This window comes from Phaseolus vulgaris, chromosome 5, assembly GCF_051622355.1.
Source record: "Phaseolus vulgaris cultivar YP4 chromosome 5, ASM5162235v1, whole genome shotgun sequence".
NCBI classification, from domain to species: domain Eukaryota; kingdom Viridiplantae; phylum Streptophyta; class Magnoliopsida; order Fabales; family Fabaceae; genus Phaseolus; species Phaseolus vulgaris.
The window spans coordinates 25140732-25160779 of record NC_143502.1 but is presented as its reverse complement, the minus strand read 5'-3'; the positions used below and the strand labels follow the sequence as shown (position 1 = coordinate 25160779).

At 41.5% G+C, this 20048-nt stretch overlaps 1 protein-coding gene across 1 annotated transcript; it reads right to left on the bottom strand.

The window, feature by feature from the left end:
• Window positions 1-6307: 6307 nt before the first annotated feature.
• LOC150027533 (uncharacterized) lies at window positions 6308-7075 on the bottom strand. The gene has a single exon (XM_090302898.1). The coding sequence runs from the start codon at window positions 7073-7075 to the stop codon at window positions 6308-6310; it is 768 nt and encodes a 255-aa protein (XP_090159024.1).
• Between the last annotated feature and the right edge of the window lie 12973 nt (window positions 7076-20048).

The following is a 20048-nucleotide window of genomic DNA, read 5'->3' as shown; positions in this document are numbered from 1 at the left end:
AATTGCATATGTTAAGCCTTTTTTCCAATAACTCCATCGGAACCATTCTTCGTCTTCGTGACTCTCCGTTAAGAGGAAACATACTAACAAAAAGAAGGAACATATAGAAGAACATTTTTCTTTCTTTCGCCTTCTTCTTATTCTCCAAAAGTAAAAGTAATAATTTCTTCTGAGAAGGTTGAGTGTTAGTGACTTAAAATAAGGAGTTAAAGGGGAGTACTATTAAAGGACTTAAAATAAGGAGTTAACAGTTAAAGGGGAATCGTGGAGGTTAACCAAATGAGTGGAGAGTTAAAATATTTATGAAAGAAGTTAAAAAGAAGATGTTACATTTCAAAATTGTTGCCACTACTTTGGTCACTACTAATATTTGTTTCTCTCTCATAATTTTAAAATAAATCATATCTTTCAATTCAAAACCGATAATTTATTTCAAATATTTTTAAAAAGTAGAAAATGACGCAATAACAAAAATAATGAAATAAAACCAAATATTAATCAAGGATAAAATAGGAAAAAAATTGAGAGCAGTTAAATAGGGAATCCCTTTATATATAGGTATAGATAACATAATATTATTCTATATTTATTTTTAAATGTAGGTTTTTCAAATTTAATACTTTATAAATATTCAATGTTAATCCATAATACGAGCACACTCTTTCCCAATATCAATTATACAAATTTACAAAAGCAATCTTTCATATCATTGGTTGGTTTTAATTTGATTTTTATCCGTCAAAGATCTAATTTATTCATATCATTTTTAATATTTGCTTCATTTGATACCCTTTATTATTAAAAAAAATAAAATTATCTATGCATACAACTTTTGTGTTCAATTTTTTCTTACATGATTCCACGATTCTTAAAATTAATCCTAAATTTTACACTAGATGCATGTTTAGAATAAAAAAATTTGAACCGTGATGTTAAATTTATCTGAACTCAATTACATTTATATAGATTAAAATGAGTTATTAGATTGTGATCTTGCAGGTGACTTGATCGTTGAAGGTCTCGCCACGTCAAAATCCGTCTTCTGCAAATACGTTCCAATTAGTCCGAGTGAACCTGCGAAAACACTACAAACGGCGCCTCTAGTGACCGATTGCACTCCGACGCTCAAGTCAGTCAAACAAGACCACCAAAGAATCATGTACTCTGAATCTCAGTGAGACTCGTGCACTCTGTGATTCTTTCTCTCCTCTCTGTGCGAAAAATACTCACTTGTCAGTATGAAAACGTACCCTCGCAATGAGCGTGGAATGCCTTTATATACCCTGCCGCGCGCCCAAGTTATTCGTGTACGAAGTAACTTAGCGTGTTTCATTCATTGGGTGTCTCAGGCAGCCTCAGCGTGAGTACCAGGTGCGACTTGGACAAGCGCGCATACCAAGCATCACCTAACGCGTGAACGATCACCCCCGTTTTGCCCCATGCACGTTATGGGCTAAGAGAGCACCAATCACCGACCGACTGCTAGCTCCCTTAGACCACTCTCATGCATGGTACTGCAAAGCGCCTAACCTCTCTGATCTCTGATACTCTGCCACACAAGACTCGTATGCAACGCTCTTGCCGGGAATCCCTTCTCGTTCCTAGCTTAACTGCGTGTGATACGACGACCGATCGCCCTCTGATCACCGATCTCCGCCTGATCATCGATCACCCTCCAGGTGACCCTCTTCAAGGCACATCAGCTTCCTCGGCCCACATGGCCCACTAAGAACGGCCCACGTGGCCATCAGTCGTTGACGTCACCCTAGACCGATGACCGACCGGATCACATGCCCCCCAGTCTCGAGCTGCGCACCTGTTCTCAGCAAAGAGACTAAGTGCTCGTTCTCGGTGGCCACGTGGCAAGTGACGCCATGTCACGTGCCACATCACGTGTTGTGCTTTAAGTGACGTTACGCTTTCCTTCCCTAATCTTGCGACACGTGTGCGCATCAATGGCTAACGTGAAACGTCGTTTGCAGTTCCCTTATTCAAAAACTTACACGCCTCTACTGTTTCATTATCTTCCCCAACACGTTTCTCTGCAACTCTCGAACCCTCCTTCTGCGATTCATCTTCTCCATTCCCAGGCTTCCAGAAATCGTTCGCGATCACAAAAAGGTACTCCCTTTCTTCATATATGGCGTATTTGAATATTTTCTACCGATTGCATTGCTCAAAAACCGCATCGTGCATGCATCATGGGTCACTTTTTCCTCTTCTACACTGTACCGAGACCCCTTCTGGTTTTTCTATGTTCCGCTTCTACTTCCTCTTCATCGCCGTCATTTCTCTACCCCTTCGAACCATAGCATTTGCTCCCTTCGTCTTTTTCTAGTTTTTTATTGATTCCTCACATTTTTCCTTCTCCATTGTAGTTACGGACAATGGCTCGCACAAAAACCACCGTGCGTCTTGCCTCATCTTCTGGTGCACAGCCTTCCGCCAGTGCACCTTCATCGCCCTCGACGAGCGCAACTCCCTCGGCGAGTACGCAACCCAGGGCGACGCTCCCTCCACAAGGCTACGCGCAAGCGTACAAGTGGGCTCCCCTCCACCTACTCGCCGAAACATCCAACCAACTCCCAGCCGATCACCTCGCCACCTTGCTGAAGGGTGCTGCAGATGAGCCTTTATGCGCCATCGACAGGGAGGACGACCGAAACCTGGGCGTGCGCATCCCCCCCAAGGCATGCCCATTTGCGTAGATGACAGGGCCACCAACGGGGTGCCCTTTACTTTCATCTACTCAGTAACCTTTAAGAGGCTGCGCCTCCGCCTTCCCTTCACCTTCTTCGTGAAGGAACTCCTTACTGAGCTAAACGTCGCCCCTTGCCAACTCCATCCGAATGCTTGGGGCTTCATCCGGGCGTTTGAAATCTTATGCAACCATTTTGGGCACCCTCCATCGACCGACGTCTTCCTCTACTTCTTCGAGGCTAAGAACCCGGGTGATGGGTCGTGGGTCAGCTTAAATGGAGTGACAGGGAGGGTGATCTTGGGTTTGTACCAGCAGTCCTTCAAGGATTGGAAAGGAAGATTCTACATGATCACCTCCAACAGACACAGCCCCGCCCTTCTCGAGGGCTTTCCTCTCTACTGGGTCCCTAAAGTGGAGTTTAGGAAACCCCGAGGCTTGGAGACCATGGCCCCATACGAGCGCGAGCTGTGCGGCCTCCTCTCAAGCTTGGGCGCCAAATTTGGTTCTTCCACCCTTATTAAGCACGAGTTCGATGCTGAAAAGCTCGAAAAATACATCGGTTTGTCTCCTCTTTTCCTCTTCTACTTGCCCCTCTTCAACTTCGCTCTTTCCCAACATGCCCCTCATGCATGCATTTGCTAACTACCTTTCTGTGCTTCGATTGCTTTCTTGAGCCTTGGTATGCTAACCCTTTATTATGTCGTATTGATGCAGATATGACTTCTGATAAGGAAAGGCGGCAAAGGTTGCTTGCTCTAGCCAGGAGTCGACGGGCTGCTGAGGCACCTTCTGAAGGGGAGGCGATCGTCGAACCTATTCGCGCTTCCCCCATCTCGGTCGCGCCAGCTGAAGGGCGTGAGATCAAGGGTGACAAGAAGAGAAAACGGTTGGTGAAGGCCCCCACCACTGTTATAACTGTTGAAGAGGAGAGCTCTGGATCCCCCTTGGTCCAACGAAAAGGGAGGGAAACCGAGGGCCCTGAGGGTGATGTCAACCCGATCCCTCATGCACAGGCCTCCCCTAAGCGCCCTCCATCACCAGCCCCCCTTTCCTTCCCACCCCCAGCAAAGTCACCCCCACCGACTCAAGCAGTTGGGAGCGGGGTCGCGCGCTCGGAGGGAACACCTCGCCCCCTGCCATCACCGCGCCAAGAGTTCCTTCCAAGCAATGGGCCCCAACTCCGAGGGGCTCCCCAAGGTTCTCCGCCTGACCAAACAACTGCTCCAGAATCAAGAGCTGGTCAAGTGGAGCTCCAGCGAGGTGGGCCTCCATCTGGCCCGCCAGATGGTGCCTTCTTTGGAATTCTCCACGCAACATCGCCGCCTCGAAAAGCTAGAGGGCGAGGTAAAGGAGCTGTTTGGCCAACAGGAGTCACTGCAAAGTGATTATGAGGCTTTGCAAGACACCAATGGCATGCTGAAAGACATGCTGGAGGAAACCAAATTGGCGCGTGTCCAACAAGTCCAAGAGACCATAAAAACTGAGATGCTGATGGGGGATGTTGTTGTCGCCCTTGATTCCGAGCTGCTGGAGACCACTGGTAAGGCCATCCAACTCGAGGCTGAGAACGTCTATATGCGCCAACAGAATGCAAATTTGGCGGAGGCTCTCGCCGCGAGCGATCAGAAGCTTAAAGAAGCCGAGTTGGCCATTGCCACCCTGACCACCGAGAAGGTTGTGCTTGAGACCGACAAGGCTGGGTTCGAGGCCGAGAAGGCCAAGCTATGGGAAGAGGCGGCCGACACCTTCGCTGAGGGTTTTGACTTCTCTCTCGAGCAACTCAAGTGTGCCTTCCCAGAGGTCGATCATTCCCAACTATCTATAGAATTTGAGGTGGTGGACGGCAAGGTCGTTCGTCCCTGATCACCTGCTGTTTTACTTTCTCTTTTCTTCAAACTTTCTAATGTAAAGGACTTTTTACTGCATATATTCAATGCCTTCTTTCTTCCTTCTGCGGGGTATCTTTTTCGTCTCTTGCTATGTATGTTTATAGCTGTTTACTTAGCGCGATTTCCCTCATACTTTCCACTTCTGTCTTTAATCGCTTCTAACAACGCTCGACGACTGTTCTTGGCTTGGGCTTGCCCGCTTAGGTCTATCGCGTAGGAACTTCTTCTAAAACTTCTTAAGAAATGCTCCGTTCGCCGATAGCCGACCAGGGACCGGTCATCCTGCTCCCTTTCCCTCCTTATACCTTTCTGGATTTCTCGTCGCTCCAGCGCTAAATGCATAGAGGACTTCCACACCGATCGATCTAGGATGATGCCTTGCTTTGGGAGGAAGAGTGTTTCTCGACAAACCCTCTTGCCTGCCCCAAGGCCATCGACCCTCGGAACTTCGGGTGGTACTCCCACCTTCTCACTCCTTGGGTGAGAAGGGGTTTGACTAAGAGTTCTACCAAGCCAATATTGACGCTATGCCACTTGGGTAAAGGCGTTTCTCGAATCCTTCCTTTCCCTTCTTTGGGCTTACTAGCGCCCCTGGCGTTTCGAACCTTAGTTGCCTGCACTCACACCTGAGGTGAGGAGGACCTTGAACCGGTTGCCTACCCTTGCGCCTGGGGCGAGGAAGGCCTAACCGATCACCTGCGCTCGCGCCTGGGGCGAGGAGGATTTCAAATTCAAAAACTTGCAAACTTTATACTGATAACCTCGTTTTATTCCTGGGAAAAGGGCTTCCCCTTGAACTTGTTCACATTGTTTGCCCTGGCGCGAAAGCGCGGCTTCACTACAATATTTTAACTAAAGTAGAGTTTTAAGTGCGAGGCGTTCCATGTCCGGGGGATCGCCCCTCCATCCAAGGTCTCCAGCCGATAAGCGCCGTTCTCCAACGCCTCCACTACTCTGAACGGGCCGGTCCACTTAGGAGACAACTTATTTTCTATCTCGTGCTGATGCGCTTTCCTCATCACCAGATTTCCCTCCTGGAACTGCCTCTGCCTCACCTTGGAGTTGTGCCTTCGCTCCACCCTTCTCTTTACAGCTTCAGCGCTGACCCTGGCTTCTTCTCGTATCTCGTCCAAAAGGTCTAGGTTCACCTTTCTCTCCTCGTTGGACTTCTCGGCCACGAAATTCAGAAATCTTGGTGAATTTTCTTGTATCTCCACGGGAATCATAGCGTCTGACCCATAGACGAAGCTGAAAGGTGTCTCATGGGTGCTAGATTGCGGAGTGGTGTGATAGGCCCATACGATCCTGGGAACTTCTTTCGCTCATGTTCCTTTGGCCTTTTATATCCTTCTCTTCAGCCCTCTGAGCAGCACTCGGTTGGCCGATTCCACCTGCCCGTTTGTTTGAGGGTGTTCTACCGAGGCAAACACCTGCTGTATTCCCACCTCCTCGCATAGGTTCCTCAGCTGATGACTCGTAAACTGGGTGCCATTGTCGGAAACCAGACGCTTAGGCACTCCGAAACGGCACACGACATTTTTCCACACGAACTGTTGAACCTTGTGAGCGGTGATCTGCGCGACCGGCTCTGCCTCCACCCACTTTGTGAAATACTTGATGGCGACGATCAGAAACTTCATCTGCCTGATCGCCAGGGGGAAAGGTCCCAAGATGTCGATTCCCCACGTGTGAAATGGCCAGGGGCTGTGAATCGACCTCAGTTCTTCGGGGGCACCTTGTGCCAATCTGCATGTTGTTGGCATTGCTTGCATCGTTGAGCATAACCCACACAATCTTCCCTCAGCGTTGGCCAGTAGTACCCTGCACAGAGAACTCTACCCGCCAAGGCGCGACCACTGACGTGGCTCCCACATATTCCCTCGTGGAGCTCTGACATAAGCCTCGTGCACTGCTCCCCGTGCATGCATACTATCACCGGATGGGTGAACCCGAACCTGAAGAGGTCCCCATCGATGAGAGTGAATTTGCTCGAGCTTTTCTTTATCCTCTTTGCCTCCGCTGGCTCCAGCGGAAGCACCCCATCTGCCAAATACCGCTGGTATGGTGTTAACCACGTGTCAGCCCTTCCAGCGGTGTCAATCTCCATCACTTCGTTGGATCTCGTCGGTTGCGCTCTCACTCTCGGTGCTCTCAAGGTTTCCTGGGTGAGAGACCGATGACCGACCGCAGCACGCTCGTACGACTCGCACACCTGCAGCACCTGGTTGTCTGTTACGAACGCGCGAGGTACCTTCAACGTCTCCTGGATGACGGTCCTCTGCCTTCCCCCTTTGCCCGAGCTGGCTAGCTTGGCGAGCAAGTCGGCTCTGGCATTTTGTTTTCTTGGCACATGGATCAGCTCAAATGCTGTAAAGGACCCCTTCAAGGTGTGCACATACTCGAGGTATGCAGCCATCTGTGGGTCCTTGGCCTGGAACTCTCCTGTCACCTGCCCGGTAACCAACAGGGAATCGGTTTTGGCCATTAATCTTCTCGCTCCCATCTCCTTTGCCAGCAGCATACCGGCGATCAGGGCCTCGTACTCCGCCTGGTTGTTGTTGGCTTTGAAGGCGAAACGCAGGGACTGCTCGATCAGCACCCCATTCGGGTTTTCCAGGATGACCCCCGCGCCACTTCCCTGTTGGTTTGAGGATCCATCCACCGATAAGACCCATCGGAAAACCGAGTCTTCCGGTGGTGCGACGCCCGATGACAACTCAACGACGAAATCCGCAAACACCTGCCCCTTGACCGGTCCTCGGGGCTCGTATCTGATATCGAACTCAGATAATTCTACGACCCACTTTACCATTCTTCCGGCTACATTTGGCTTTTTCAGCACCTTCTGGATGGGGAGATCAGTCATCACTACAACCGTGAAGCTGTGAAAGTAGTGACGCAGCCTCCTTGCCGAGAACACCACCGCCAGAGCTGCTTTTTTCAGAGCCTAATATTTTACTTCAAGGCCTTGCAGCACCTTGCTTACGAAATAAATAGGTCTCTGGACCTGGTCCTGCTCTTGGACCAGAACCGAACTAACCGCCCTCTCTATTACAGCAAAGTATAAACGAAGAGGGGCGCCCGCCTGTGGCTTGCACAGCACCGGCGGGCTTGCCAAATATTCTTTAAGCTTAACGAATGCCTCCTCACATTCTTCGGTCCAAACGAACCTGTTGTTCCGCTTGAGACATTGGAAGTAAGGATGGCCCTTCTCCCCTCCAGCGGACATGAATCGCGACAATGCTGCCAGCCGACCGGTGAGTTGTTGCACCTCCTTCACCGACGCTGGGCTCCTCATTGCCATGATCGCCGCACACTTCTCGGGATTCGCCTTAATCCCTCGTTCTGTTAAGAGGAAGCCTAGAAACTTCCCCGCTTCCACACCAAAAATACATTTCTCTGGGTTGAGCTTCAACCCGTACTTGGCGATTGTTGTGAAAAGTTCCTCCAGATCAGCGACATGTTCCTCCTTCCCTCGCGAGGTGACCACCATGTCATCAACATAAGCATGCACGTTCCTTCCCAGCATCGGCGAGAGTACTCTATCCATCAACCTCTGATAGGTGGCCCCCGCATTCTTCAACCCGAACGACATTACCTTATATTAGTAGCAAGATCGCTCGGTCATGAACGCGGTCTTGCACTCGTCCGACGGGTGCATCCTGATCTGGTTGTAGCCCGAAAAAGCATCCAAGAAACTCATCAGCTGGCATCCTGACGCACTATCCACCAAGGCGTCAATGCTAGGCAGGGGATAGGAGTCCTTGGGGCATGCTTTGTTGAGGTCGGTGAAATCCACGCACATTCTCCACTTGTCGTTTGACTTCTTCACCAGCACCACATTGGCCAGCCATTCTGGGTATTGGATTTCCCTGATATGCCCTGCGGCCAAGAGTTTGTGGGTTTCCTCGTGGATCACCTGCCTCCTTTTCTCATTGAACTTCCTCCTCCTTTGGCGCACTGGTCGGACCTGAGGGTCCATAGCGAGGCGATGGCAGAGGAAGTCCGGGTCAATACCCGACATGTTTGAGGATGACCATGCGAATGCGCCCATGTTCTTCTCAATCACCCCGGAGATCTGTCGTCGCGTGTCTTCGCTGAGCGGTCCTCCCAGCTTGAACCTTCTTCCCCCGATCTCCGCCTCCACCCACCCCTCAGTCGGGTGGGGTCTTCTCTCTCTGGCGATGACCGCCCTCGCAATCCCAGACTCGCGAGGCGCGATCTCTCTCGCCCTCTCGGCTTCATCCTGGGCACTTCCCGAGCCCCCAAGCATTGCTTCTTCCATCTCCACGTCGTCGTGCGTGCCTCTTACCAACGTCACGACTTCCGCTCTTCCTTCGTCCAACCTTGGTGGCGGCGTCGCGGTAACATGGCACACGCTTCTCCGTTGCTTGAGACTGTTTTCGTAGCAGCGGCGGGCTTCCTTTTGGTCCGATTTTATGGTAATCACTACCCCCACCATCGAAGGCATCTTTAGCTTCATGTGCCTTGTCGATGGTATGGTTCCTAACCTGTTGAGCGTCGGTCTTCCCAACAGTATGTTGTAAGCGGACGGAGCATTGACCACCAAGTACTTAATTTTCTCAGTGCGGGCTGTGGCACCATCCGTGAATGTGGTCCTCAGCTCCACATAGCCCCGCACCTCTACCTGGTCCCCTGCGAAACCATACCAACACTCCGGGTATGGCTTCAGATGGTCAGGGGACAGCTGCAGCTTGCTGAACGTCAACCAGAACATCACGTCTGCCGAGCTTCCCTGGTCCACGAGGACCCTGTGCACCTTCCTCCCTGCCGTGACAAGGGAGATAACTATTGGGTCGTTGTCGTGAGGCACAACGTCCCGGAGATCGGCTTTGGTAAAGACGATGTCAACGTCGGGGGAGTGATCCTCCTCCGCCGAGTCGACTGCCATCACCGACCGCGCGTACTTCTTTCTCTGAGAGGTCGTACATCCTCCCCCAAAGAAACCTCCCGCGATCGTGTGCACCTGTTAGGGTTTAGGGTTTAGGGGCCCCGATGCCTGGTCACCTTGCGCCTCTCGCAAGTAATCGCTCAGAAAACCACTTTTCACCAACTCCGCGAGTTGGTGTCCCAACGCCAAGCACGTGCGGAGTGGGTGGCCATAAGGCTGATGGTACTCACACCATACGTCTTTCTTTCGCCCCAGCACCCTGTCGGTCTTCTCCGGTACTCACAGCCTTGCTGCTATGGCTGGAATTGCGATCAGCTCTGCCAGCTCCACCACAAAATCAAACCTGGGGGGTGCGTTGCTCTCCCTCGTGCGCCCCCCATTCTGGTCCCTTTGAGGCTCGTAAGGGCGAGGTTTTCCCTGAGCCCTCTTTCCCTCTTTGGCCTCGTGCACCCTCATCGGCTGCTGAGTCCTGCTCGGTCCTGCGCGCGACTTGTTAGGGATCGCGCTTTCCCTTTTCTCAGAAACCGCTGTTTCTGCAGTGATGTGCGCCACAACACGACGCCTAATCTCCGCGAAAGTGCTGGGGCGATGCCTGATCAGAGATTCACTAAAAGGGCCTGCAAGAACCCCTTTCTTGAACGCGTGCACCAGCATATCTTCATCTTTGCTGGGCAGCCTCACCACCTGCGCCCCAAAACGGCTAAGGTAATCCCGGAGGGACTCACCTTGGTTCTGGCGCACATCGAAGAGATCGTACGACACCACTGGGGGTGCCCTGTTCACGATATACTGCTCCATGAACAGCTTTGAGAATTGTTGAAACAAAGTGATGTGGCCGTCTGGCAGGCTCACGAACCACTCTAGCGCAATCCCGCTCAGGGTGCTCATGAATAGCTTGTAGTATACGGCATCTGAGCCTCCAGAAAGCATCATCTGGGTGTGGAACGCTGTCAGGTGCGCTTCTGGATCCTCTACCCCCGTGAACGAGGCCTTCACCCCCACCAAGCCTGGTGGCACCACTGCACCCATTATTTCAGATGAGAATGGCATGGGGAAGGTCCTGGGGGGAGATGGTGGTGGCGCCACTCCTTCCTCCGCCACCCTCTCTTTCTGCGCCTGTAAAGACTTGCGCAGTTCTTCGTTAACCCGGTTCAAATCTTCGTTCCTGCCTTGCGATGCAGCCAAGTCCGCTTGCATCCTTTCTTGCGCCATTCTTGATGCCGCCACATCGTCTTGTAGCGCGCGCATTATCTCCAAGACTTGCGCCATCGTCACAGCTCCTTCTTCGACGGATGGCACGAGTGAAGTTTGCCTTGTCTTCCTCATTCTTGTAGCAAAGAATCTCAAGAACACACGAAATCTGGCAGCACATTGGATGGGATCACAATTTCACACGGGCCCCACGGTGGGCGCCAAATGATCTTGCAGGTGACTTGATCGTTGAAGGTCTCGCCACGTCAAAATCCGTCTTCCGCAAATACATTCCAATTAGTCCGAGCAAACCTGCGAAAACACTACAAACGGCGCCTCTAGCGGCCGATTGCACTTCGATGCTCAAGTCAGTCAAACAAGACCACCAAAGAATCGTGTACTCTGAATCTCAGTGAGACTCGTGCACTCTGTGATTCTTTCTCTCCTCTCTGTGCGAAAACTAGTCACTTGTCAGTATGAAAACGTACCCTCGCAATGAGCGTGGAATGCCTTTATATACCCTGCCGCGCGCCCAAGTTATTCGTGTATGAAGTAACTTAGCGTGTTTCATTCATTGGGCGTCTCAGGCAGCCTCAGCGTGAGTACCAGGTGCGACTTGGACAAGCGCGCATACCAGGCATCACCTAACGCGTGAACGATCACCCCCGTTTTGCCCCATGCACGTTATGGGCTAAGAGAGCACCAATCACCGACCGACTGCTAGCTCCCTTAGACCACTCTCATGCATGGTACTGCAAAGCGCCTAACCTCTCTGATCTCTGATACTCTGCCACACAAGACTCGTATGCAACGCTCTTGCCGGGAATCCCTTCTCGTTCCTAGCTTAACTGTGTGTGATACGACGACCGATCGCCCTCTGATCACCGATCTCCGCCCGATCATCGTTCACCCTCCAGGTGACCCTCTTCAAGGCACATCAGCTTCCCCGGCCCACATGGCCCACTAAGAACGGCCCACGTGGCCATCAGTCGCTGACGTCACCCTAGACCGATGACCGACCGGATCATTGGTTGAATTTGATTAGTATTCCTAATTAAAATTAGGTTGGTTAAAAAGTTTTAAAAACTAGGTGAACTTTACTAAATCCAACTATGAAATAAATATAAAATAAATATATTAACTGTGTAACAATTGTACTTTTAAAAATTATATTTTATTTTATATATATATATAATCATTATTTTTTTGAGAAGAAACGTCCAACTTAATCACTCACAACCCTAATTACACTTATATATTTTATTTAATATATTTCTTTTATACGAAAGACGATCTAAATGAAAATGTTGACTAAAAACAAAAAATTGAATTTCGTAAAATCCGAAATGAGAATATTTGGTTAATATACATGTTTTACCAAAATCATTATATATTCAAATATATTAATCGAAACACTCAGATAACAAAATGTCTTAAAAAAATTATACTTCTTCACAAAAGGGTTTTAATTTTTAACATTTGTAATAAAATTAAATTTATTTCTCGTATTGTATTTGATACGAAATTAACTTTCTTTTAATTATTGAAATGAGTTTTTATTAATATATATTTTTCACGCGAAAAATATATCTAATGATTTTAAATATCATGATTTTGGTTAAAATACGTTGATTTATTAGTCACTTTGCAAAAGCACGTTGAGGTTTAGGATTATTAAACAAGTTCGTTCTATTTAACTTTATCCACTTTGATTTGCCTTTTAAATGAGTTGGTGTGACCTAAGTCATGGGAAATAAACACAACAAAAATTTAGGATGGTCTAACCTAATACCAATTGATAAATTAACTAAAACCATTCATTTAGTTCCTTCTCTTAATTTTGTTGTTCATATTCTCCTTTTTTTATCAACTCATTTTTTTTTCTTTTTTTTCAAAATAATAATAAAAAACTATTAGTAACAAAATACTAGTAATAATGATAATAATAATACCACGTTATATTTTTTTACATTATTTATGTAAAAAAAATTACTTTATTCGTTTAACATAAATAAAGTAATTATAAACTTTTTACATATTATTAAATAATTTAATTTTAACATTATATTTTCATAACTTATTTTATACTAAGAAATTAACATATAGAAAATAAATTATAGGGGTTTAGTTAAATTTTAATCATCTTTTTGATAAAAAAATTGTTAAAAAAATTATTGAATAAAAAAAAATAAAAAAATATGTAATAAGATCTTATTTATGTTATAATGAATGTATTACCTAATTAAATTATATATCTAACAAATATAATTATATTAATTTAAAATATTCTTTATTATCACAATTATATTAATTAATACATTATATTTCTAACGTTAAACTAGTTATAATTAATAATATGGATTGAAAAAATATCAATAAGTTTAAGACAACAATTTTTTTCAAATAAAATAAATAAATAGTCATATTTGTAATAACTAAAAATATATTTAAAATTTATATATCTAGTATATAACATTTTTACAAAATATCCTTAATAATAATAATAATAATTATTATTATTATTATTATATTATTATTATTAGACAGGACGCTCAGAACTTAGTGCTCGGTGGTCGGGACATGGTATGGGCAAGTCAGCTCGGTTGTTGGGTCAGAAAAGTGGGTCATGTGGTTGGGCCCAGTTGGGTTAGTGAGCTCGTTGTGGCATAATTAAAATAACCTTTTTTATTTGTTAGGCTGCTAGTAAAGGGTATTTTTGAACCTAGAGATGCGTATAATACATGTGGTGCCTAAGTCAAGTAAATGTTTCTTTTAACTTAAGTGTGTGTGCTCTAGGGCACATAGTGGTTAAGTTGCATGCATGATAAAAGATAAAGTTACACCATGAGTAGGGTGCCCACGTAAGTTAAATATTTCCCTGACGTCGGTGCATGAGTTGGTATCTTGCTGGCAGGTGGTTGTTTTATTGTTATTTTATGTTCTCTTAGAGATAAGATTATTTTATGTTGTAGCACTTTGAGAGAATGCGCCCTTAAATAGAATGTTTTCTAGTTGAATATGCTTTCAGTTGAGATTAGATTCTCATTACAAAAGATAAACTATAAAAGAGGCTTAAGATTTCAGGTAAAGGTATGTTGTTTATGAGACTGAACTGAATACTCCTTTAATTTAAGTAAACCCTTACTAACTTGATCGTCGAAGTGTAATCAATAGGTAGGACCTCATCTGTTTTAATGGAGCTACGCTCCAGAACAACAAGAGATAGAATAAATTACTAAAGAGACAGATGGAGCTAAAACTTGTCACCAGAGTTAACAGACGAGCAAGTCCATCGACAATAATTAATATATATATATATATATATATATATAATAACCTTTAGCTTTCAATCGATTTTTGTACTCAATTTTTATTTTCTAGTATCTCAAACATCGAATAAAAAGTGTTAAAAAGAATTCTAAATAATTTTTTAATTATGGTGTTTAATAATGACTCGTATTTTGTTTAATTATAAAAAATGCGAAACAATGTGATGCTACTATCTGTTGTTTAAAAACACTCGTCTTTTAGAAAGCTCAACTAAAATGCTAATCAATTCAAAGAAAATACAATTCAGTAATATTAGATGGACTCACAGCCCAAAACAGGATATTTTGACAATTGCTGCATTTTCATATTTCCCTCTCATTCATATATATATAAAATCATGTAATACATCATCTTTCTAATGAAATTACATGAAATAAATATTTAAATATATAAATAAATGTTAAAAATATTTCTTTCATGTAATTTAATTAGAAGGTTTATGTATTACATGATTTTGTCAAAGTTTTAGATTATATAATTTAAAAAATTGAAATTTAAAATTGTATAATTTTAAATTTTAAAATTTCACTATATAAAATACATTTTAAATTATATAATCTGAAAATACAGTTTTTATTACATCATCTAAAAATAGTTTTTCGTATACAATTCAAAATATATATTTTGAATTATATAATTAAAAATATTTTTTTAATCCAAAAATATATTTGGATTATATAAGAATTTGTTTTCAAATTGATTAATTTTAAACTCAATTTTTTTCATTTTTACATTATAGAATTCGGAAGTTTATTTTCTCTTTTTGCGAGAATGGTTATATTCCGATTTGGTCCCTGTGATAGGGATAAAAAAGGTAAGTGATATCAACCATTTCCTTCATCTATTAGCATTTCACTTCACAAGATTGTCACCAAAGGACAACAATGAAAAAGAGATGTAAATTACTTAATATTTAGAAATATTGGGAATGTAAGACGAAAATATGAAGGTGAAGATAGTAATTGACAAATTTTGATTGTAGTCCATTTAAAATCATGGGTCATTCACTCATTCACATAGGTCGTTTACTATCTGCACCCATACTACGAGAAAAATATATTATATATGTTGTAAAAAATTTGTTCTAAAATATATCTCATATATTTTTAAAATTTTGTTCAAAAAAGTTTATTTCAAAAATATTTTATATATTTTTGAAAATTTGTTCCAAAAATTTTATTCCAAAAAAACACCTTCCTTAATATATTTTATATGTAAAGAGAAGTTTGTTTCATATTTTTTTCTTATGAAAATCATATTATAGAATTTATGTTCTGGTAATTCTGCAAAATTTTCAAAACATGTAATCCAAAAGTAGTCTTTGTAAAGGTAGAATGAACAATTTAAAAGTTATAATGGTGCATTTAGAAGTTATAGGGTGCAGCAAGAAAAAGTCTCGTATGGAAGGGAGATTAATCTTTCAGATTTAAGATAACACTCAAGTACTAGGGTAATTGTTTCCTGCATCCAATGATTTTGAATCTACACTCAATCAATTTTGGAAATTTAAAAATTCCTCTTTTTTTCCAAAATTGAAAATTTGAAATTAAAAAATACATTCTGGAAAAAAAAAATCTGAAATTGATTTTTTTTGCAAAAATAAAGTTTTAAAAATAAAATCTGAAAACATATTCCAGAAAAGGAATTATGGAAAACAAAAAATTCATAAAAATGTTCTAAAAATTCAAATATGAAAATATATTATGGAAATCTAAATTCGAAAAATTCAGAAAAATGATTTGGAAATCCAAATTTAGAAATATTTTCAGAAATTCAAATTAGTAGGGGTGACATGTGGGGCGGGTCATGCGGGTCAGCCCGTGACTTGCTACCAAAAAGTGTGGGTGCGGGCTCACTAATCTAGCCTACTGATGCTTTGGTATGTCATGCATAACCCGCAATTCCCGTAGGCCAACAGCAAAGCGGGACTGGTTAGCCCACTAACCCACGTAAATAAAAGAATAATTTATTTTATTTTGTAAAAAAAAATATCTCATTTACCCATTATTGCAGTGTGACATTTATTTTAGTTTATAAAACTGAATTTAATATACTAAAAAAATAAATATTTTATTTTAATCATGTGAAAGAGTTAGTCTTAAGAGTGACACTGAATTTAGTTTGAAAAAAGTCTTATATTTAAAATTTGTTAATAAAAAAAATATAAAGAAGAGATTTCAATAGAATAAATTAGTTATCTTCAATAAATATTTTGTAGTAAAACTTTGATAAGATACTCTTATACATTTACATACATATATAGGAAAAAATAGATGCAAAACAAAACTTTAATTATTTTTAATCAATCGTTCAAACAACTCTCATACTTGAATTTATATTTTTATCTTAATTAAATGAATCAAAACACAAATAAAATTTTAATATTTAAGTAGTAAGAATATTTTTTTTTTATAATTAATGAAATTTTAATTTAAAAAAAAAAATAAAAAAATTATACAAACTAAGTCGTAGATCCACAAAATACTTCTTATACAACACGGATCATTGAACTCGTACTCCTACATTGAGGCGGACCAACCCAACCCATAAACGTGGAGGAGACCTATGCCGGGTGAATCCGCATTGACACCCTACAAATTAGAATACATTTTCCCTGCAGCCCCTGCTTCTATTTAAAAAATCAAAAAGACATTTTTATCATTTCACACACAACATTATGTGCATGAAGCAATTGTCAATATCTAGCTTATTGGGCCTCATAGTTTTTTCTACTTCCTAGATGTCTTTTTCTTCTTGCATCTTCATAATTCTTTTGATTACAAAACTATCCTTTGGCAAAAATTGCTATTTTTTTCATTTCTGAATTGAATTGTATAATTTGTAGATATTCCAAACTCTACAATTTAAAATATAAAATTATAATTTTATTTTTATTTTAAATACTTTTTAAAATCTACAATTTGAAATACAAAATTATATTTATAATTATTGTATTAGAAAGATATTTGATAATTCAAAAAATAAAAAAATTATAGAGATTGAAAGATATTTTTGAATTTAAAAATTATAGGACCATTTTCTCCGCCATCACTTTTATTTTATGTACCAAACAAAAACATAAAAATGAGTAATGCATTTCAACCTAACAATCAAAATCTTTCTATCAAATTCACTCAGAGGTGTTCAATTAAAAGTTTGAAGGTTTGGATGAGAAGTGAAAAATAAAAATAATTGAAATGTCGGTGAAAAAATGCTTGACTTTGTTATGTTTTTTTATTTTTTCAGATTAGATCTTGGGTCTCTTAAGTCATCTTGGTGTGCTTCTTTGCTTATCTTCATCACACAGTTTCTTCTTCTTTCCGTGCTCCTCACTTCAAGTAAGTTTTTAATTTTTTTTCTAAATGTATTTAGATTTTTTTATTATGTGCTATTACTGTTTTTAATTTTTAAAAATGTATTTATTTATTTTTTATATATTTAATGTTTTTATTTTTAATAAATATATTTATATTCTTTTATATGTATTTATTGTTTAATTTATTTTCTTGTTTACCTTTTTTGATGAATGTAGTTACTTTTCTTTATTATTTTGTGTTTATAGTTTTTTATTTTTCTGAATGTATTTATTTTTCTTTATTATTATGTGCTTATTGGTTTTACAGATTTTATTATTATGTTTACTGTTTAGTTTTTTATTTTATGGTTTTACTAATTTTATTTTTATGTAATCAAACAACGAAATGACTATTACGGTGAACACGTATAAAATGATCATTTTGTACGTGTTCACCATAATAGTTATTTTGTCGTTTGATTTCCGCTACGATTTCTTGTGATGAAGTGGCTTGTACACAAGTAATGACTAATACCTCATTAACGACATCGTTACCACGGTTCATGGAAGCAACACAATTTTGTAGGTTCGTATTCAACATATTGAAGTGATTCTCAATTACATCCACCATGGGGCCTTTTCTCTTTGGTCTCCTAGATGACGATGTCCCACCAGATGGTTGAGAAGGCGCAGATGAAGTATTACCCGAACTGTCAGTTGATTGAACATGCGCTACATGTGAGCGCGAAAGTTCGTGGTCCGCAACATGAAACTCTGGTGGCTTAGGTATGTAGTCCATGTTATGATCGCCTAGGTCCACACTTAAATTTTGTGTGTGCACCTCTCTAGATGCCAATTGGGTTGTCCTTTGACCACTTCCAGTGGTCCTGTCGTTTGACCACAACTCCTACATAAGATCGTAATGCCGAATGGATTTGGCACGCCACTTATCAACAAATGGTTTTGCCTACAAAAGGTGAGGTGTTATTATAATAACAAATTATGGGATATTGCCATATTTAGTTATGGAGTATTGTCATCTTTAGTTACTTTACCTGAATCAAGTTTTCCCAAACTTTATTCTCGGCCTGAAAACATTTTATGGCTTGGTTCCAACCAAAACCACTAAGACCACTAAATAGGTTGTGGACCTCCCTCCACCTGTCCTTCAAACATTTTTTTTCGGTTCTTGACATTATTTTTCGTAATGGTAGGGAGTCCAACCTCGTGTAATGCAAGTACAATGTTATTATATCCCTGACTCGTCCAGCTGCCATCGATTCTCGACCCTCGTCGTGCCTCATCCACCATGGCAATAAGCAGAATAAAATCCATATTTGTGGTCCACTTTATTGTCTGTGTCAACCCAGTAGATGAAGTTAGATGAACACTTTTACTATGATCCATCTAAACAAGCATTATGAAAGTTAGGACCAAATAGAGTAAGCATAATATAAAACAACATTTATTACAATATCAATTGTTTACATAATCTTGCCAAATTTCATTCACTATAGTGTCCCTAATGTGTGAACCTAGTCTATGATCATCGTTAGGGACTTGAGAAGCTGGAAATTGTATATCTTGTTGCAACAATTCATGATCCACTTCTTTAACCAAAGAGTCATCATTGTCCACCCCGCGAAGAAAGTTATGCAAAATACAACAAGCTAAAATAATATTTGTTATAGTATGCAAATCGTAATGTGGTTCGATCCCACTAGCTATAATTGGGAAACATTTTTTCATGACACTAGATGTCCTTTCAATTACATTTCTAAGTAACCAATGACGATGATTAAACAATTCTCTCGCATCATGTGGTCCTCTTCGAGAATACTCTTTCAAGTGGTATCTAACCCCATGATAAGGTGTGAATATTTGTGGTTTTAACTTGCATCGCCAAGATAGTATTTTCCTACAAACATTCCAAGGAAACATCCATTAGTTATGTATATTATGACCTTTGTATTTATTATTATGAATTCTCAAACACCTTAAACTTACCTTCCACAATAACCAAAGGATCCTCTTCTATGAAAGCCTGCTTCAGTATCCTCGAATCTGAGGTTGTTCCTTCCCACCCGGTTAGAACATACGTGAATTTCATATCCAAATCACAAGCTGGGAATACATTTTGAGTTGGCCAATCTTTTCTTCCTCGAAAACGAAGTGCATCAACAGCTGGAACCTTCACACGTACATGAGTGTCATTAATGGCCCCTAAACAATCCTGATGGTAACCAAAATTTTAGGTTTTAAAAAATACAAATACAAAAGACATTATGAGAATTGTAAAGGAAATTTGTAATAAACAAACCTTAAAGTACGGGAAAAATCGGTTGTTGTGTAAGATTTGGGGTTGGACATCAATACCATATGCTTACTTTATGAATTATCCTTCCAACATCAAAATTGCATTTTATACGTTGTGAAAGTGACGAGAAACTGTTTCTCCAGACCGATGGAAAAAATGAAACACTTCGATTCTTGACGTTATGTCCAATAATATGAAGAAATTTAGCAACTTGTTCTTCAACTGTTGAACGATATGCATCCTTAACAACTTCGGTTGCCCTAATTTGTTCACATAATTGAATGAATGTTTTTGGTCCCATGCGAATAATGTCACCAGAACGTTCGGTGTGCACCAAATACTCCATTAATTCTTGTCTGCGACGCTCTTTTCTTGGTTCAAACTCAGTAATAGAGTTCGTTGTATCACTTAAC